This window comes from Schistocerca cancellata, chromosome 9, assembly GCF_023864275.1.
Source record: "Schistocerca cancellata isolate TAMUIC-IGC-003103 chromosome 9, iqSchCanc2.1, whole genome shotgun sequence".
NCBI lineage: Eukaryota > Metazoa > Arthropoda > Insecta > Orthoptera > Acrididae > Schistocerca > Schistocerca cancellata.
Genome location: NC_064634.1, coordinates 324,749,895 through 324,772,197, shown reverse-complemented (window position 1 = coordinate 324,772,197; position 22,303 = coordinate 324,749,895). Strand labels below are relative to the sequence as shown.

The 22,303-nt window shown below is 47.9% G+C and overlaps 1 protein-coding gene across 1 annotated transcript in view; it reads right to left on the bottom strand.

Annotated features, from left to right (window-relative positions):
* Positions 1-22,303, bottom strand: part of LOC126101392 (calcium-binding protein 4-like) — a 544,715-nt gene that overhangs the window by 401,803 nt on the left and 120,609 nt on the right. The window contains exon 3 of the mRNA XM_049912057.1: positions 764-896. Within this exon, the coding sequence (XP_049768014.1) occupies positions 764-896 (133 nt within the window). The remainder of the gene's footprint in view (positions 1-763; positions 897-22,303) is intronic.

The window sequence follows — 22,303 nt, the reverse complement described above, 5'->3', positions numbered from 1 at the left end:
ATGAAACACACACACACACACACACACACACACACACACACACACACACACACACACACGAGCGAGCGCGCAAAGGTGGACAACGGCACAGCTCTAACCCGCGCTCCCACGCTCGCGCATTACGTTAAGTACAGGAAATTTATCAATAGCATTGCAATAAATAAATGATTTTTTGACTTTATCTACAAGAAACCTTGCACAACTTAGAGTAAGATGTTTTCCATTTTCTTGTTTAAAGTCTTGTACTCACATGTTCTGAAAGTTCTGTTACAGAATAAAAACAGTGATCCAGTAAGAATGATCTTAGGACTTTACTCAGACTTCGAATGATGAAATAATTTTTATCTTGTGTGGAAGACCGTAATAAATATAATAGTATAATTTGTAATTGAGCCTTAATAAGCTTATATCTTACTAACCAGACATGAAATTTTTCTTTTTGCCTTAGGATACTAAAATTTTTGTTTATGTTTAGTACATACAGAACAACATGTCTAGGCTATGGACGGCGGAGGAAATGTGCTTTTTAATAGATCTAACATAACAGTTTTACACACTGTGTGATCTGTGAGTCATGTAATGCCGAACACTACCGCTGTAGAGCGCTGTGGTCTCAAATTATGACGTGGAGCACGTTGTGTTCCGTGCGATGCACCAGCTGATTTCTAAGCGTGCACTTGCAGCCAAGGGTGCAGATAGGCTGACGCCGTCGGCTGCAGCGGACAGCACTGGTGATGTTGCAGGTGCGGTAGCGAGTACTCACCATGAGGTCGCGCAGCTGGTTCACCAGGGGCGAGGTGGAGAAGAAGTTGCCGACCACGGAGAAAATTTTCCCTTCCAACTTGGCGCCTCGTGTGGGGAGATGGCACGTCTGCTCTCGTCCCTCGCTGCCGTCGCTGCAACATCCGAGCACACGAGAACAGTGTCGCGGTCCTTTGTCAGGCTAACACGCTTACTGGGCTGCTCCGCTCGCTTGATCAGTAGAGTGCATTGTGCATTGTGCGCTTAACATGCAGCCGGCCTGAATAGCCGAGCGGTTCTAGGAGCTTCAATCTGGAAACGCGCGACCGCTACGGTCGCAGGTTCGAATTCTGCCTCGGGCATGGATGTGTGTGATGTCCTTAGGTTAGTTATGTTTAATTAGTTCTTAGTTCTAGGGGACTGATGGCCTCCGATGTTAAGACCCATAGTGCTTAGTGCCATTTGAACCATAATTAATCGAAACCCTCAGCTGCCAACAGGTGTTGTTGTTATACCTCAATGGGATGCATAAGACGGATATCGTGCCAAATTCTGTCCAAAGGGCTTGTTAGATCGTCAAAATCTCGAGACAGGTGGAGGGCTCCAAACACTGTCTGTTGGGGAGAGATCAGGTGACTTTGCTGGTCTGTGCAGGATTTGGAAAGTTTGAAGACAACCAACAGAAACTCTCGCCAGGTGCGGGAGGGTGTTATCCTGCTGAAAAATAAGCCCAGGATGGCTTGCCATGATGTGCAAAAAAACTGGCTGTAGAATATCGTCGACCCACTGATGTGCTACAAGGGTGTCGCGAAAAACCAAAGATCTCCTGCCATTAAAATAAATGGCACTCCAGACCAGCACTCCGGATTATCAGCCATATGGCGATGGATAGTCAGGTTGGTATCCCACCACTGTCTGGGGAGATCTCGAGGCACGTCTTTGCTGGACATTGGCTCTCAGTTCGAAGCCAACGCACCACGAAGGAATCGGTAGATATGATGTACACGTATACACAATCAAATGCTTACAAATTTGGAAAAATTGGATGATTTATTCAACAGAAAGAGGTTTACAAATTGAACAAGTCAATAGCGCGGTGGTCAAAAATGGTTCAAATGGCTCTGAGCACTATGGGACTTAACTGCTGTGGTCATCAGTCCCCTAGAACTTAGAACTACTTAAACCTAACTAACCTAAGGACATCACACACATCCATGCCCGAGGCAGGACTCTAACCTGCGACCGTAGCAGCCTCGCGCGGTGGTCAACCTCTGGTACTTACACAAGCAGCTGTTCAGCTTGGAACTGATTAAGTAGGGTTGTTCGATATTCTCCTGGGGGATATGAGCGATATCGTACCAAATTATACCCAAGTGGCGTGCTACATCGGCGTGCTGTTCATTACACTCCAAACGTTGTTAATTGGGAATAGACCTTGCTGACAGGATTTGGAAAACTCGAGGCTAAGCATTAGGAACTCTCACCGTGAACGGGCAGGCATTATCTTGCTGAAAAATAAGTCCAGGACGACTTGTCATGAAGGGAAAAAAAGGGCGTAGGATATCGTGGGCATACCACCGTGATGTAAGGCTGCCACGAGTGACAACCAAGGGTTGTCCATCACATCTACCGATTTCCGTTCCATTCGGACAATTCCCTCATGCTGTGTCCTTCTGTTTGGCTTAGAGTGTGTGATTAGGTAAGATGTTTTAACAGCTGTACAGTTTAAGTGCGTGAAACAATTTACAGGTGGTGATAAGATGAAATAAAAAATATAAAAATATCTTGAATAAAGTACTTAAATAATTGAAACCGTCAAGACAGCGCGCAGCCCTCGGGAATAGAACAAGGAAAGTAGGAAGACAAATTTAGAGTTGGTAGAGTAGTCGAATGTAGAAAGAAGCTTCCACGACTGAGGGTCCTCATCGAAAACCGATACTCGAGGCTGTATTGATTCAGAAGTGGGAGTGCGTTCAGCGTATGAAAATTACATTTATTCTTGTAATTAAGCGCAGTCATTCGATACTTTTAGCCAACTGCAAGTACAAAGAAGAGAATTATTCGGTATTCAGACATTCATCGCCGAAAATATTACTCCTGCTTTTAATGTCTTTTTTATCAGGGCTATTTCCGTAAAGCTTATTCATACCGTAACGAGTAACTGAAGAACTGAAATTGACGCCGAACCCCAATGAAAAAGATAAGCAAACTGGAATACATTTACCGCACGCATACAGCGAGAAATCAAATGGGAATTTTGAGGCCAGACTGGACGCTTTGTCTGCAATTATCTCCGCTAGGCAGCGCTCCGTACTCGTGAATGCACGGGCAACAGGCAGTCATTTCAAAAAGCCAATCAGAAAGCTCGTTACGTGAGTAATAGCGACGCTCAGAACAAAACGAATGTTAAGCGTTTGCCGGTATTCACATACATCCATTACCCGGTAGTGTCTAACTAATTATCTAGTCGATGAGAACCACGTTTTATGTGTGTGGCTGAGTTATTATGAGCCTTTAACGTACAGAAAAACATAGCTGACAATAGTGGTATCGTCAGTAACGAAGACTTTTTATTTCGAGAATTTGCTGATACACAGATGCATATTTGAGGTACACTTGAGAGCAAAAATTAGTGGGCCATTTCTGAATTCAACCAACATAAGATAGCTTCTCGCAGGCCCTCTAAACGCTAAAAAACCTGTGGGGTACAGTCGTTTCACTATACACAATGGTTGACACGAGAGATTACTAGAGAACACTGCGCATCATGGGAATCAGTCTAGATGCAAACTAATACCATCATACAACAAATATTAGAAAACACTTTATTAGAGATGAGACAGTTCCCCCAACACTTTTAAATTAAACGTCATTACAATAACTGACACTGCGGAAGTCATATCACACCCATTAACTGAGATGACGAGTTGTTGTTCAAGATACAAATTTGAACCCACTGTTAACAAAAAAAGTTTGCATGTCTGATCGAGACACAACTAGGCATAAATTGACGTAATACACTCCTGGAAATTGAAATAAGAACACCGTGAATTCATTGTCCCAGGAAGGTGAAACTTTATTGACACATTCCTGGGGTCAGACACATCACATGATCACACTGACAGAACCACAGGCACATAGACACAGGCAACAGAGCATGCACAATGTCGGCACTAGTACAGTGTATATCCACCTTTCGCAGCAATGCAGGCTGCTATTCTCCCATGGAGACGATCGTAGAGATGCTGGATGTAGTCCTGTGGAACGGCTTGCCATGCCATTTCCACCTGGCGCCTCAGTTGGACCAGCGTTCGTGCTGGACGTGCAGACCGCGTGAGACGACGCTTCATCCAGTCCCAAACATGCTCAATGGGGGACAGATCCGGAGATCTTGCTGGCCAGGGTAGTTGACTTACACCTTCTAGAGCACGTTGGGTGGCACGGGATACATGCGGACGTGCATTGTCCTGTTGGAACAGCAAGTTCCCTCGCCGGTCTAGGAATGGTAGAACGATGGGTTCGATGACGGTTTGGATGTACCGTGCACTATTCAGTGTCCCCTCGACGATCACCAGTGGTGTACGGCCAGTGTAGGAGATCGCTCCCCACACCATGATGCCGGGTGTTGGCCCTGTGTGCCTCGGTCGAATGCAGTCCTGATTGTGGCGCTCACCTGCACGGCGCCAAACACGCATACGACCATCATTGGCACCAAGGCAGAAGCGACTCTCATCGCTGAAGACGACACGTCTCCATTCGTCCCTCCATTCACGCCTGTCGCTACACCACTGGAGGCGGGTTGCACGATGTTGGGGCGTGAGCGGAAGACGGCCTAACGGTGTGCGGGACCGTAGCCCAGCTTCATGGAGACGGTTGCGAATGGTCCTCGCCGATACCCCAGGAGCAACAGTGTCCCTAATTTGCTGGGAAGTGGCGGTGCGGTCCCCTACGGCACTGCGTAGGATCCTACGGTCTTGGCGTGCATCCGTGCGTCGCTGCGGTCCGGTCCCAGGTCGACGGGCACGTGCACCTTCCGCCGACCACTGGCGACAACATCGATGTACTGTGGAGACCTCACGCCCCACGTGTTGAGCAATTCGGCGGTACGTCCACCTGGCCTCCCGCATGCCCACTATACGCCCTCGCTCAAAGTCCGTCAACTGCACATACAGTTCACGTCCACGCTGTCGCGGCATGCTACCAGTGTTAAAGACTGCGATGGAGCTCCGTATGCCACGGCAAACTGGCTGACACTGACGGCGGCGGTGCACAAATGCTGCGCAGCTAGCGCCATTCGACGGCCAACACCGCGGTTCCTGGTGTGTCCGCTGTGCCGTGCGTGTGATCATTGCTTGTACAGCCCTCTCGCAGTGTCCGGAGCAAGTATGGTGGGTCTGATACACCGGTGTCAATGTGTTCTTTTTTCCATTTCCAGGAGTGTATATCGAAGTTTTCACCTGTATCAGGACAAGACCAAATGTCCAAACCTGGAGATGAATGACGATACGTGTAGCACTGCACTGGGAACCCCATGAAGCTCATATTGCCCCTGAGAAGTTACTGAAAAAGGTATGTAATAAAGGGCAACGTACAAGTGTGAAACGCCATGAAGTAAAGTTTTGGTGATGGACAGGGAGTAGAATCCAGTATCTCTATGAACTGCTAAATAAACGCAATCAGATGTCCACCAATACCGTGATGTGGAACTTCAAATGACGATACAAATGATTTTTGCCTCGCAGGGATACGAACCCGGTACCTTTCGCTATTGTTTTATAGCTACGAATATACATGAAATAGTTATTGTTTCTTCATAACTAGTGAGATGTGCACATGTTGGGCTCGAGGTAGTGCAACGAATAGTTCTGTGCTGCATGGGGCTCCAACCCCGCGCATCGCGTTGTTATTGACCCATCACGAAGATATGTCAACTGCCAAATTCCCTTTCACCAGTAGCTAAGATCGCGCCGTTCGTAGAGAACTGGAGGGGTTTGACATAGTGAGGAAGTAACAAAATGATGGGACAGTATCATCTCGAAAGGTTCAAATCTAAAGAAAAATTGGAATTGGAGATCGAATTCCAGCCCCCTGCCAATATTTTCAAAGCCTCAAGGCCACTTAAAATAAGAAATGAAGATGACCTTACATGACGATTAGTTCGTGAACTAAAATAGCATTACTACTGTAAGAAATCGTACAAGAGACAGAGTTTCTGGAAACAGCAACTTTTGCCTCTGACAGCCAAAACTAACCTCACTCTGTTCCAGTCAGTACCGAATGGACAGGTTTAAAGTTGATTTGGAAATATGGCACAGTTCTGCGTTCCTTACTTGGCGTCATTAAAGGTGAAGACGGTACGTTTATGGATGTTAAATACTGGTACCCCCAGTGGGAATCGAACCCAAATCTTAGTCACTACAAGCTAACCTCAGTCCAACCAGCCACCGAATTTAACATATGTTAGCGTCATGTTTTTGTTATAATGGGGTCTGAGGATGTACGTCTGGAGTACAGCATTGTATGGTAGTGAAAGATGGACTGTGGGAAAACCGGAACAGAAGAGAATCGAAGCATTTGAGATGTGGTGCTATAGACGAATGTTGAAAATTAGGTGGACTGATAAGGTAAGGAATGAGGAGGTTCTACGCGGAATCGGAGAGGAAAGGAATATGTGGAAAACACTGATAAGGAGAAGGGACAGGATGATAGGACATCTGCTAAGACATGAGGGAATGACTTCCATGGTACTAGAGGGAGCTGTAGAGGGCAAAAACTGTAGAGGAAGACAGAGATTGGAATACGTCAAGCAAATAATTGAGGACGTAGGTTGCAAGTGCTACTCTGAGATGAAGAGGTTAGCACAGGAAAGGAATTCGTGGCGGGCCGCATCAAACCAGTCAGTAGATTGATGAAAAAAAAAAAAAAAAAAAAAAAGTACAAGAAATGTTGACTTCCACTTGAGCTGTTGTTGTGAATGTCCTGTTCGTAGTCTAGTAACAAATGTCTTGCAGTGCGAAAGCAAAGCCGTGATATCAGACCCATCCTTTTCCTTTCTGTTTTAAACCGTATGCCATCTGTCTGACAGAACGTCAGAGACAGTTTCGTTCTTTTTCTAACCAGCCAGTAACGGAAAATTCTTGCAGAAACATGTTTGTGAGAGGGCTCGGTGGGTACCTGTCACGGTAAGACCAATTTCAGCGCCACCGGTCAGCGGCCGTTTGATACAGACCGGCGTCAGCCCAGATGGTCGCGACACATCGGGCATTCAGCCTGTGATCTCCAGCGAACCTTATGGTCTCGAATTGGCAACTATAGCATTGTGTAACGTTGCGTATGATATAATACTATGGTTCAGCATGTTTTGTTGCTATTTTGTATGGCATGTGGCTACAAGCATATTTAACTGTGGTCTTATTTTTTTCAAGTTTGTAGCGTTACTCGTGCTATGACAGCTGGAATATTTCTAATTTATGGCGCTATCAGAAGCGTCGTTTATGCATTCAAAAACGGAGCCTAAAGCGGAGTGAAGTCTAAAATTCGTGACAGTATGTTTTGTTTTAGTTTAATAAGAGGGCAATACAAAACATATCGAATGGAAAAACCGGTAGAAACCGACCTCGGGAAAGATCAGTTTGGATTCCGTAGAAATGTCGGAACACGTGAGGCAATACTGCCTCTATGATGTATCTTCGAAGATAGAGTAGCCGGCCGCTGTGGCCGTGCGGTTCTAGGCGCTCCAGTCCGGAGCCGCGCTGTTGCTACGGTCGCAGGTTCGAATCCTGCCTCGGGCATGGGTGTCTGTGATGTCCTTAGGTTAGTTAGCTTTAAGTAGTTCTAAGTTCTAGGGGACTGATGACCACAGCAGTTGAGTCCCATAGCGCTCAGAGCCATTTGAAGATAGAGTAAGGAAAGGTAAACCTATGCTTGTAGCATTTGTAGGCTTAGAGAAAACTTTTGACAATGTTGACTCTGATATACTCTTTCAAATACTTGACGGTGGCAGAGGTAAAATACAGGGAGCGAAAGGCTATTTACAATTTGTACAGAAACCAGATGGCAGTTATAGGAGTCGAGGGGCATGAAAGGGAAGCAGTGGTTGGGAAGGGAGTTGGGCAGAGTTGTAGCCTAGGAATTGAAATCCATGGAGAAGAAATAAAATCTTTGAGGTTCGCCGATGACATTATAATTCTGTCAGATTCAGCAAAGGACCTGGAAGAGCAGTTGAACGGAGTGGACAGTGTCTTGAAAGGAGGATATAAGATGAACATCAACAAAAGCAAAACGAGGATAATGGAATGTAGTCGAATTAAGTCGGGTGATGCGGAGGAAATTAGATTAGGTAATGAGACACTTAAAGTAGTAAATCAGTTTTGCTATTTGGGGAGCAAAATAACTGATGATGGTCGAAGCGGAGAGGATATAAAATGTAAGAACCTTCAACATCGCAGCGCGTCAGCAATCGTTGGTTAATATATTAAAAAACTAAAAACCCGCCTCGATTGCGAAAAAAGCACCTAGTGTTAAGTGTTAACCCAGGTTTCGGCGTACATAACTACACCTTCTTCAGAACAACAATAAAACTAACAAGTGCTTAAGAAGACCTTTGTCAATGATTGAAAGAACAGCATATCTATACACTTATAAACGAAAAAGAAAAGGAAAACTTATGTATTAAAAAACTAAAAACCCGCCTCTATTGCGTAAAAAGCACCTACTGTTAAGTGTTAACCCAGGTTTCGGCGTAGATAACTACACACTTCGTACATATGTACTGTTTGTGTTTTGCTTTTCTTTTTCGTTTATAAATGTATAGCTATGCTGTTCGTTTAATCATTGACAAAGGTCTTCTTAGGCACTTGTGGGTTTTATTGTTGTTCTGAAGAAGGTGTAGTTATGTACGCCGAAACCTGGGCTAACACTTAACACTAGGTGCTTTTTTCGCAATCGAGGCGGGTTTTTAGTTTTTTTATATATAAAATGTAGACTGGCAATGGCAAGGAAAGCGTTTGTGAAGAAGAGAAATTTCTTAACATCGAGTATAGATTTAAGTGTCAGGAAGTCATTTCTGAAAGTATTTGTATGGAGTTTAGCCATGTATGGAAGTGGAACAAGGACTATAAATAGTTTGGACAAGAAGAGAATAGAAGCTTTGGAAATGTGGTGCAACAGAAGAATGCTTAAGATTAGATGAGTAGATCACACAACTAATGAGGAGGTACTGAATAGGATTGCGGAGAAGAGAAATTTGTGGCACAACTACAAGAAGGGATCGGTTGATAGGACATGTTCTGAGGTATCAAGGGACAACCATTTAGTATTGGAGGACAGCGTGGAGGGTAAAAATCGTGGAGGGAGACCAAGAGATGAAGACACTAAGCATATTCAGAAGGATGTAGGTTGCAGTAGGAACGGGGAGATGAAGAAGCTTGCACAGTATAGAGTAGCATGGGGAGCTGCATCAAACCAGTCTCTGGACTAAAGACCACAACAACAAAACAACAAAACATCTGTCCCCTGTATGGAGTGAATGCTATCGAGAAACTCAAGTTCTATCGTTTCAAGTAAGATCGTTTTGAAATAAATTAATCACCACATTCAGGAAGACAAATAGGTGTTGTGAAGTACGTTTCTGCGAATTACTACTGTGGTCAGTGACAGAGCATTCGATAACTGGCAAGTGTGTCAATTAACCTTCGTACGACACTTGCCTTCAGTTGACGATTATGATACAACGCCGCGCCGGATTAGCCGAGCGGTCTCAGGCGCTACAGTTATGGACTGTGCGGCTGGTCCCAGCGGAGGTTCGAGTCCTCCCTCGGGCATGGGTGGGTGTTTGTCCTTAGGATAATTTAGGTTAAGTAGTGTGTAAGCTTAGTTAAGTCCCATAAGATTTGACACACATTTGAACATTTTGACACAACGTCCACATGTTGTGACAGAGATAAAACAAATGTTGGGTTATTGACACAATCCTTGGAAGACGCAAAAAGTCTACTAAGGACACCGCCAGCACTACCGTTTATTATGGCTGTGCCCTCTTGTAATGTTTTGTGGTTCCTGGATGGATGAGGAGATGATCGTATGATAGGTGGGTGGCCGGTTTCCTCTCACAACATTACTATTTTTTTTCCCTTTATTGTCATTTCCATGACCCATCAGGGGCGGGCTGGCAGCAGCATGAGCGCTCCTCTTCAGCCAAGAGACATAAATAGACAGGAAGACATTTAAAAACAATATAAAGGAGATAACATGGCGGAATATGGAAACAAAAAACGCGGAACAGAAACAAATAAGACACACAAAGCGGTGACTGTAAATCGGAGATAAAAATGTAAAAAAAGTGTGTTACACAAAAAAAACCACACACTCCTTTAAAAGGCACCAGGCAAAGTACAGCTGGAGCATAAAAGTACGTGGAACGAGTAAAACAGCCACATGACAGACGACATAGCAAGGAACTGTCATGGACAATAAACAGGTCGAGCACACAATTAAAACCCACATCACTAGATGACACTGGAGAACGGCACCAAAACACAACACTAACGTAGCACACTGATACCGAATAAAAACCTGTGGAGGATCTGCGTGGGAGGGGGGAGACAAGGGAAGTGGGAAGAAGGGAAAGGAGGCGAGGAGGAGGGGAGAGAAAGGGGGAGGAAGTGGGGAGGGGGCGCGCAGAAGGAAGGGTGCGGAGGGAAGGGACGGGAGAGGAAAACAGCTGAGGAGGGGGTGTACGGGCTCAGGGGGGGAAGGAGGAAAATTCTCTCTGGGAGGAGGAGGAGGGTTGAGAAAAAAAGGGGGGGGGGAACAAGGCCAGGTTACAGATGGAAGGAAGGGTATATGTCACGGCGAAGTTCATCATCCGCGAGAGGGAGGCGCTAGAAAGTGCCCTGATGAATCGCTTCTCGGCCTTTTGGCTAAGAAGCACCCCGCGAGCGGAGCGTTCTGTTGGGTTCTGTCGCGGGTCGTGGGTCTCCTCTCGCTTTTAGCGATCGAGGATCGTTTCGTTTGTTCTAAATTTCTCCGTTGTTGAAATTTTTGCCGTGACATGACCAGCCGGTCGAACAGTATACAGTGTGTGTTCGACAGGGCGGCAAGACGGCCGACCGCGTTTGAAATACAGGAATGGATTTTTGGAGATCTGCGTGTACCGGAACATGATGTTGACACCTTCCAACTGGATTTCGTCTTGTTTTCGTTATTTGTGAAATTTGTAGACCAGGAGAAATACGAAAAGTATGGCCTGGCTTTAGCGGGCGAACATCCGTTCCGCTACTTCGATGGCACTGTCGGTACAGTGACAATCGTGCCGTCTGGGTTTGGCATACGGACTGTGCGGGTGTTCAACGTACCCCCTGAGTGTCCCAACGAAGTAATCGGCCGTGTCTTATCGCGGTACGGCACGGTGCTCAGCATCACGAATGAGAAGTGGGGCAGTGCCTACCGTTTCCAGGGCAACAGTGGCGTTCGTAGTGTCCGCATGGACCTCCGCCAGCACATACCGTCGTATTTAAATATTGCGAGTACCAGAGCCCAGGTCACCTATATTGGGCAACCGCAGACTTGCTCCCTTTGTCAATCCACGGAGCATCTCCGCGTGGATTGCCCGCGCCGGCGCCCTGTGCAATTGCCGCGGGAACGGCCTGATGCTACGAACCTTGTACCTCTCCTCAGCGAGGTAGTGGCGGGCGCTGCCCCCCGTCCCGCTGAGAGGACTGACGTGTCGCCTCCGACAGAGGCAGTGCAACCGGCACCCAGTGCATCGGCTGACGACCCTGTACCGGACCCGACGCCCGTTGTGGCGGTACCGCCAGCGGCGTCTGACGTACCTGCGGTGGCGAGTGATGTTGTTGCTGTAGAACAGATGGAGGTGGTTCTTCCTACCCCACCCCTCCCGGCAGATGACGCTAAGTCACCACGACGTCGTCATAGGCGCAAGAAGGCGCACCCCGACCGGCCAGTGGAGGAGGAGGACGTTTTACGTCCCCATGAAAGCAGCAGTGAGGCCGAATCTCAGGCCTCCTCAGTTTCCCGCTCTGTTTCCGCTGACCGCTCGGGCGGTATGCGGCAAACTGCTCGGCAATTAGAAGCTCTTATTAGCTCATCGCGAGATCGGGGAGCGTTCCCTGCTAAACGAAAACATGACCAGGGTAGCGACCAGCCGCTGCAACGCACCCGTACCCTTTCTCATCCTACTGCGTCCGAACCGTCTGCGCCGCCTGGTTCAGACTATCCTGCCGATGGGGGTGGCCTGAGCTGGGCTGACGACGAGGGCGATGAAATGCGTGATTGAGTGGGCTCTTCCCCACATGAGCTGCTTAGTATTTGTTTCTCACATCTGGGGTGTTACAGCAGGGTTCCGGTGTGGATGTTTCCACACCTGCTTCCCTACGGCCGTGACCTTATCTGCCGTTGTTTCCTCTGTGTTGCTCTCCCATGCCTGCCTTTGACCATCCGCCGGGAGCCCTCTCCCTTTTAACGGTCAATATTAACTCCATCTCCAACCCGGTAAAACTTCGCTCTCTGAAGGACTTTCTCCGCCTTGGTGCGTTTGATGTAGTATTTCTACAGGAGGTTTGTGCCCCCTTTCTCTCCGACCTGGTTGGTTATGAGGCACTGTATAACATCGACCCCGACGCCCGGCGGGGTACTGCTTTGCTCTACCGATCTGAATTCACTCCATCCAATGTTACCACGCTACCCAACGGTCGCGTTCTTGCATGTATCCTTCAAGATGTCCTTTTTCTAAATGTCTACGCTCCTTCAGGTGCTAACCACAGGCATGACAGAACAACACTTTTTCAGACTGATCTCTCCTCTTTCTTAGCAGCTCGTCACCCTATCGTCTTTGGCGGAGATTTCAACTGTGTGGTAGCCAATGTTGACCAGGTCCCGACGCCCATGCGGTGTGAAGCACTCGCTTCACTCCTTCAGGCGGCTGACCTTACTGACACGTGGCGCCACTTTCATCCCGCCTACACGCAATTTACCCACATCTATCCCACTGGAGCCAGCCGTATTGATCGTGTCTATGTCTCGGCTGATTTGACCCCCGCCCTTTGTGCCGTCCAAGTTATACCAGTGGCCTTTAGCGACCACTGTGCGTACTCGTGTTCCTTGCGTATCGCGGGTCCAGCCCCGATACCTCGTGGCACCTCTTGGAAGATGAATACCCGTCATCTGCCAATGCCCGAACTTCGTACTCTTGTCACGGCAACATGGCGGGATTGTATCGCGGACACTTCCCGGTACCCTACCACGGTGGTTTGGTGGCTCCGCTGTGCGAAGCCTCGGCTACGACGTGTTATCCAGCAATATAGTCGGGAAGTCGCCCACTGGAAGCGTAGCACGTTAGCCTTCTATCAGCAGTGTCTCACTGACGCCCTGACTCTTCCTGCTGACAGATACGATCAGATACGCATGCGTCTCAACAAAATTAAAGCGAAAATCCTTCGCTTCTCTCAAGAGAAGGCCGAGGGTCTGGTGGTGAGGTGCCGTTCTGCGTCCCTGATTGAAGGCGAGAGGCCATCCCTTTATCACCTGGCCTCTGAACGCACTCGTGCCAAGAAGGCCACCATTCTGCGCCTTAAGACTGACGATGGTACGCACATCACAGACTACCGCGAAGTCCTCCAACACCTGACGGACCACTTCACGCATCTCTTCCAGGATGTTGAGGTCGACGTCGCCGCCCAACGTACACTTGTCAGTGGGGTCCCAACCTCTTTGGACCGTCATGACCGCGACTCTTTAACCGAGTCCCTTACACTCGCTGACCTCACATCTGTCCTCCGTGCCTGTCCGGGACACAAGTCACCTGGTCCTGACGGACTCCCTTATGAATTCTATCAACACTTTTGGGACCTGCTCGGCGAACGTTTTTGCACAATGTGCGAGGAGATTTTTGATGGATGCGACTTACCCGCTGAATTTTTAACTGGACGTATTGCCCTTATTCCCAAGGTGACTGGTCACTGTCGAGCTCAAGACCTGCGTCCTATCACTGTTCTTAATACTGACTATAAGTTGGTGGCACGATGCGTGGCCTCTCGTCTCAAACAGGCCATGGCTAAGGTACTCTGCCCCACTCAATCCTGTGGCGTTTCGCGTCGGAACATCTTCACCGCCGCTTCCCTGTACCGCGATATTGTCTCACTCACCGCCGACACTCGCACCCCGGCTGCCATTCTTTCCTTGGACTTTGCCGGGGCCTTTGACAGGGTCTCGCACCCTTACCTGCTGGCTGTTATGTCGCGAATGGGTTTTGGGGAGCGTTTCATACGCATCATCCGACATTTCTTGGATGGGGCGAATTCCACCATCATGGTGAACGGTTGCCGGTCGCGCCCCATTCCCATCAGACGGTCAGTTCGACAGGGGTGTCCCCTGTCGATGTATTTGTTTGCCTTGGCGCTAGACCCCATGCTGCGTGACATTGGCCGGTTGGTCGACGGTGTCGCTCTCCCAGGCGTCACCTTCCGCTGCGCGGCCTACGCAGATGACGTTGGTGTGTTTGTTGCTAATGCCAGGGACATCGATTCCGTTCGCCGAGTTCTCGACGTTTATGAAAGGGCCTCCGGTGCTCAGTTAAATCCCAACAAAACAGTACTGCTTCCGCTTGGGCCACGATCGTTGACCGTCGAACGCCCATGGTACCGAGTTGTAGGGGAACAGCGTATCTTGGGTCTCGAGGTGACTGCCTGCCCACAGCGTATGTTAACACTCACGTGGCGGCGGCTTCTCACACGCGTCAGGGGCCTTTGCGTGAGCCACGCTGATCGACGACTCGACCTCCATCAACGAATCCAGCTGATAAATACGTATATCCTTTCACGGGCGTGGTATGTCGCCCAACTCATTACGCTACCGAAACAGATCGGCCGAGCCATCTCACAAGCGGTATATTGGCTTTTGTGGAGGCATACGCTGTTCAAGGTTGATGCGCGGACGTGTACGCTGCCGAAGGTCGATGGCGGCCTCGGCCTCATTGACTTTTCCCGGAAATGTGCGGCCCTTCTGATTCACCGTGTCGCCACTCTGCGCGACGCTGACCCCGGTGGGGCTACAGCGGTCCTCTTCGACCGTTATCGTCCACACTCGGCACGTGCACCGGTCTGTTTAACGCATATTCCGTTCCGGCTGACGACGGTAAAAGACTATTACCTCCATCGCAGTTATGTCCTCACAGTGGCCACGGACGAGGCGCGCACATCACGCCGCCTTTACCATGCACTCCGCGGCCAGCCTACACCGCATAAATTGGAGGACAGACGACCGTCAGTCATCTGGCGCCATGTTTGGGCTAATATTAACAACTCAGCCCTTCCCACGGAGGTTTCGGCGCTCTGGTATCGTGTCGTTAACAATTTAATACCGACTAACCATCGCCTGGCGGCCATCCATCTACGGCCCTCGGCTGCTTGCGGCCGGTGTGGTGACATCGACACCAGAGAGCACCGTCTCTTGTGCCCTCACGTGGCGGAAGTCTGGAACCTTGCCCGTGTGCTCTTGGCGCTGATTGGAGGAACGACGCCAGACAATGTGTCGATTGACTGGTTCCTTACCCCTGATCTTCAGACCAACCCCCGGACGCGACGTAATGCGATGGTGTGGCTCTTGGGCCACACCATTTTCACGATCTATGACCTTTCCCTTACCACTGCTATCTCCTTCATGGAGTACCTGTGGAGCCAACATCGCTTGGCGGAAGCTACCCGAACTTACACCATTACCTTTGCTAGATTTTTAAGAGTCGCAATGGTTCATGGTTACCACAGGGTATTCCAGGCCGACTAAGGCGCCTCTTCCAGGCCTTGCCTGTGTCTTCCCTGGAGCTCTGTCACTTGAATTTTTCACATTTCCCTTGACTTGTCTATGCCTTTGAGTGGTCGTTGACCCTCTAGGCACCCCTCGAGTAGCCTCTTCTCTGTTACTCCTGGACTGATAATTGGACACATGAGCAATCGTGTGCACTCTGTCTGGAATAGTATTAAGAAATTGGAAACCACGTAATACATCTTAGAGAATCCTTATTTCGTTACTTCTCTGGGCGATGGAACTATCTCGCCGATTTCGTTTTCATTTGTGTGTGCTGCCATCCCTGTTTTTATTTGCCTTCATTTCTTTCTTTATTTCTTTTATAAATTTTCTTTAATTCCTTGCTGCACACCTGCAGGTTGAGGTGTCTTACAGAGTAGTGTGTCGTCGTTCCCTGAGGCATAGCGGAGTGTGCCTCTCTTTCTGTTCAGTTTCATGCCAATTCGGCTTCCATCTGACAGCACCCTACTTACGTGCTGCGACGGCACTAGAAGATGGCGGCAATTTGGTGCGGAAACGGAGGGCTATAGGAGAGGTAGGAGGCCCAAAAAAAAAAAAAAAAAAAAAAAAAAAAGGAGGGTGTGGAGGTGGAGAGAGGGAGGGATACAGCGATAGAGGCGCGTTAACGGGCGGGGGTTGGACAGAAAGGAGGAAACCGGCGGGTGGGGGGATCAAGCATGTGTACAATGTAAATGATGCGGAGATGTTGGAGGAAAAGGAGGAGGTGGGGGAAGGGGTACATTACTAAATGCACACGTGATTAAAATATACTTTATTACAGGAACCAACTGAGTACTTAACTTCAGTGATGTCCATGTCCATCACAGCTAAGGTGCGAGACGACGGCTATCACTGTGCAAGACTAGAGCACAGTGCGACGTGTTGACTTGCAATGCGAACTGAGTCCTGGTGCGACGCACTGAGGTACTGAGATTGAGACAGCTCGGTCGGTGGCGGCGGTCTATATGCACGCTGCCCAAATGGCATTGTCGGCGCGTAGGCTGGGGGCGTGTCTTGGTCATCAGCGCCTGATGTACAACGTTTCGTCGCGCCGACCGGTGTGCTGGCGAAGGCGTACGCCAACACACGGTTGTTCAACTTCTTCTGGAATATTTCTGAGCACTGTGCGATCATTATCTGTTGGGGCAGACGGAGGACATCGTAAACGTTGAAGGAAAGCAGCGCAGCTGATTTTGTAGTATAGCGAATTAGGGGTGAGAGTGTAGATGACGTTCTTTCTTTTTTTACCGTTGAGTTTGGAGGTTGAGGGGGCAGTGGGACGAGTTGAGGACGCAATATTAAAACAAATACTCTTTCATTGAGGCGCGTTATTTCCATGGCGTTTTAGCGACCATCTTTCTTCTCTAAATGCAAACAGTTTTTGTTGGCAACGCCGTCCAAAGGATGATATTACAACTGTAATAACAAAAGAGAAATTAGAACTCGCACGCAAAGATTTTGGTGTTCGTTTTTCTCGCCGAGAAACTGAAACGATTCTGTGAACCCTTTACGAAACGCTTAATTGTGAATTGCAGAGCAATCGTCTATCATTGCGATGTAAACGCAGTGCGTCAGCAGAACGTAATTTCCGTCGTACAGCACTTATTGTTTCAAAGACAATGGGTATATTTTATAAGCGCTCAAAATGTGGATGATATACTATGAATAGACGATTATTTAGCAAGGTTGCCATTACAATTGTTTTATTTTAAAAATCTCTTTAGTTATCTTGGCAGAATATCTATTTTCTTAAGGTGAAATCTAATGCAGAGCGCTTGCAGGAAAGAATAGTTTCCTGTGTTATGCGGTTCTTGCAAGTTGAAATATTTTGTGGTAGCTACGTTTATCATAAGTGTATCTCTTAACTTATTTTCCGTTAAAAGTAGATGTCCCTGCTCAAGTTATAGCAAAATAGCTCTACTTGCGTTACTTCATATTACAGACTTGGGTGAGGTAGACGAAACGTTTTATCCTTCGAGGGATGAGCGTGGCTTTTCGGCCTGGACCTGTACTGAGCAGAGCTCGCGAGCTACAGCCCAGACAGGTAGGAGGTCCTACGGGCTGGCCGGCCCGCTACAGCCTGGTGCCGAAGCGAGACCGAAGCGAGCGAGAGCTGTAAGAACTTCATCAATACGAACTGCTTGCTTAGGTTTAAAATAATCATAAAATCTAAATCTGGCTTCATTGTGCAACCTCTTCCACCTAACATTATCATCATTATATGTAAAACGTGAACCAAGCTCTTCAGCATACTTAAGATGTCTGATACTAACATAAACAGTATCAGCAGGTTCAGATACAATAAGCAGTTCAGTGGAATCGACAAAGTCTTTAAGTTTGCAATTTGACAGCATATCCAAAGCTGTATTCAGCCTCCTCTGATAAGCTGATTCTTTAACTTTGTCAATTTCTGTCTCGATTTCCTCAGATTCGGCTTTCGAAGGAGGTTTCTGATAATAAAAGTATTTTACTGTAAACCCGTACATATCAGTTACTGTTTTAGAATATATTACTCTGTCATACGAACACATGAAATTCTTAAACCAACCAGACATATTAAACGAAGCCAATTCTGTGAACTTAACAAAATTTGAATCACTTTTTCCACCTCTATACTCAAAATTAAATGTAACATAATGATATTTGGTCCATAAACCAACAGACATAGGATTCTGAGGATTTTTAACGATTTTAAACAGACGACGGTTTCTTTTACCCGAGACGGGGCAGTGTGGTCGCAGCGCATGGCTCTGCCTCTGCCGCTCCTTTTGACGTAAATACGTGTACTTCCTCTCCTGGCATCGCTGTAAGAGTGGCAGGGAGAAATACACATCAGGGCATTTGTTGCAATGACTCACTGGGAGAGGTCAACTCGAGAGAGAGTCGTCGCTCTATTTGAAGGAGGTGGATGTTCCATCAGAGAAGCTGCCAGGAGGTATGACGTGCCACATACCATTGGAACGAGATGGTGGCGGAACAACCTCGAAAGAGGCACTACCAACAGAGCTCCTGGTTCAGGCAGGAGGCGAGGGAGTTTACGGCACGAGGACAGGGAGCTAGTGTCTAAGAGCACACGAAATCCCTTTCTGAACACGTAGCATTTGCAGCTGGGGACCAACTTCCCTGACTCCAACAACACCATTCGCTGAAGGCTGAGGGGCGCTGGACTGCACATGCGATGACCCGCTGTGAAACAGGAACTCAGCGAATACAATGTTTTAGACCGGATGGCATTTGCGGAGCTCCAACAGAATGCATCGTGGGAAAAATGTAATTAGTTCAGATGGACGCTTTCAAAGTGCTTTGTGTTGTTTCAAATACATCTATCTCTTCCCCTCCATCCATTAATACATCCTCAGTACTCGAAAAATTATGCAAACTATTTCGTCTTACATTTATTCATTGTTAATTTCTCCTCCATTCTCTCTGTCACTCTCTCTTGCCTCACTTACACCATCACCTCAATTGCCCTTCTACTCCGTTCTCCCAGAACGTTACAAATTTAGCGGCTTTCATTTACTTTCTGCTTTCTTTACTGTCCTCTATCATTCCTATCAAAACCTATGAAAGTGTTCTTTTACATCCCTTTGCCCATAATCCATTCTTCCTCTGTCCTAGATAAAACGAACTGTGGCCCACGTCTAAGTAAGGAATACTTTGCAGGCTTTTCACTATTTTATTTTGCACTTCTGCAGTCATATACAGTCCTAGATCCCTCCGTCTTTCCTGCTAGCCTCCCTTGACAACTGCATCCACATCTACATGAATTCTCTGCGACTCACATTGAACGGCTTGGCAGGGGGTTCTTTGAACCACTGTTACACTATTTCTCTCGGCGCTTCAGTCTGGAACTGCGAGACGCCTACGGTCGCAGGTTCGATTCCTGCCTCGGGCACGGATGTGTGTGATGTTCTTAGGTTAGTTAGGTTTAAGTAGTTCTATGTTCTAGGGGACTGATGACCTCAGATGTTAGGTCCCATAGTGCTCAGAGCCATATGAACCATTATTTCTCTACAGTTCCATTCTCAAAAGGTGCATGACAATAATGAACAACTAAACCTTACCGTGCAAGTACTGATGTCTCTTATCACAATAGTCATGTCTCCTATGTATGTCGGGGTAAACAAAATATCGTAGCATTCAGCGGAGGTGGTTGACGACTGGAATGTAGAGAGAACATCTTGACGCAAAATAAAACTCTACGTTTCAATGATTTCCATCCATAACCGTTTACCATATCTCGTGACACAATATCCCCTATTTCGTGATAATACAAAACGAGCTTCCCTTATTTGAACTTTTTCGATATCTTCCGTCGGTCCTACCTCGTTGGCATCCCATACGAGCAGGAATACATACGAAGAGAACGAAGAAGTGTGTTATAGGCGGTCACTTTTATTGATTTGTCGCATCTTCTACATATCCTACGAATAAAACGCAGTCTCTGGGTTTCCTTCCCCACAATATTTTCCATATGACGGTTAGAGTTTAAGTTGTTTTTGATCGTAGCTACCAGATATTTAGATGATTCGACAACCTTTAACTGTGGTAGATCTCTCTTGTAATCGAATTTTAATGGAATTGGTTTCGTATTCATGTGGAGAATCTCACACATTTTATTGTTTAGGGTCAATTGTCACACTTTGCACTGTGAAGATATATTTTAAACATCATTTTGCAATTCGCTTTGCTCTTCTTAGAAGTTTGCTAGACGGCAGCCATACCTGCCCCAAATCTAAGAGTTCCGATCTTTTGCGAAGTAGCTTATATACACTCCTGGAAATTGAAATAAGAACACCGTGAATTCATTGTCCCAGGAAGAGGAAACTTTATTGACACATTCCCGGGGTCAGATACATCACATGATCACACTGACAGAACCACAGGCACATAGACACAGGCAACAGAGCATGCACAATGTCGGCACTAGTACAGTGTATATCCACCTTTCGCAGCAATGCAGGCTGCTATTCTCCCATGGAGACGATCGTAGAGATGCTGGATGTAGTCCTGTGGAACGGCTTGCCATGCCATTTCCACCTGGCGCCTCAGTTGGACCAGCGTTCGTGCTGGACGTGCAGACCGCGTGAGACGACGCTTCATCCAGTCCCAAACATGCTCAATGGGGGACAGATCCGGAGATCTTGCTGGCCAGGGTAGTTGACTTACACCTTCTAGAGCACGTTGGGTGGCACGGGATACATGCGGACGTGCATTGTCCTGTTGGAACAGCAAGTTCCCTTGTCGGTCTAGGAATGGTAGAACGATGGGTTCGATTGGGTTCGATGACGGTTTGGATGTACCGTGCACTATTCAGTGTCCTCTCGACGATCATCAGTGGTGCACGGCCAGTGTAGGAGATCGCTCCCCACACCATGATGCCGGGTGTTGGCCCCGTGTGCCTCGGTCGTATGCAGTCCTGATTGTGGCGCTCACCTGCACGGCGCCAAACACGCATACGACCATCATTGGCACCAAGGCAGAAGCGACTCTCATCGCTGAAGACGACACGTCTCCATTCGTCCCTCCATTCACGCCTGTCGCGACACCACTGGAGGCGGGCTGCACGATGTTGGGGCGTGAGCGGAAGACGGCCTAACGGTGTGCGGGACCGTAGCCCAGCTTCATGGAGACGGTTGCGAATGATCCTCGCCGATACCCCAGGAGCAACAGTGTCCCTAATTTGCTGGGAAGTGGCGGTACGGTCCCCTACGGCACTGCGTAGGATCCTACGGTCTTGGCGTGCATCCGTGCGTCGCTGCGGTCCGGTCCCAGGTCGACGGGCACGTGCACCTTCCGCCGACCACTGGCGACAACATCGATGTACTATGGAGACCTCACGCCCCACGTGTTGAGCAATTCGGCGGTACGTCCACCCGGCCTCCCGCATGCCCACTATACGCCCTCGCTCAAAGTCCGTCAACTGCACATACGGTTCACGTCCACGCTGTCGCGGCATGCTACCAGTGTTAAAGACTGCGATGGAGCTCCGTATGCCACGGCAAACTGGCTGACACTGACGGCGGCGGTGCACAAATGCTGCGCAGCTAGCGCCATTTGACGGCCAACACCGCTGTTCCTGGTGTGTCCGCTGTGCCGTGCGTGTGATCATTGCTTGTACAGCCCTCTCGCAGTGTCCGGAGCAAGTATGGTGGGTCTGACACACCGGTGTCAATGTGTTCTTTTTTCCATTTCCAGGAGTGTATATTAGAAATAGTAGGTCTACGTCTCTTTACTTTCTGAATCACACTCATCACTTCCGTTTCACACGGTGACGTCCCATCAATTACTGGTAACTGTGAACTTTCAGACGAATCCAATCGAATGACTGAGACGACAATCCATAGGAAGACAATGTGGTTGGAAGCAGCTTATGAGGAATGATATCGAAAGCCTTTTTGGAACCCTATAAATACAGAGTCAATTTGAGAGCTTGTACGCAGTACGTCTTGCGAATAAAATGCCAGCTGTGTTGTTCTTTCCAAATACATGCTGGTTTAGATGTCAATAGCTAATATATTTCGGGATATGTCATAACATTGGAACAAAGTGTTTGTTCACACGTCGTGCTACATGTCGATGTCAATGAAATGGGTGTTTATTATCTTCCGCATGTACTGCAATGGTCTGTGCGACATTCCAATCTTCTACCTCACCATAGATACTAGAATACTGCTCATGACATCGTAAGAAAAGTAATTAAGCCGCTGCATCGCTGATATGCAAGATGCAGTCCTGAATT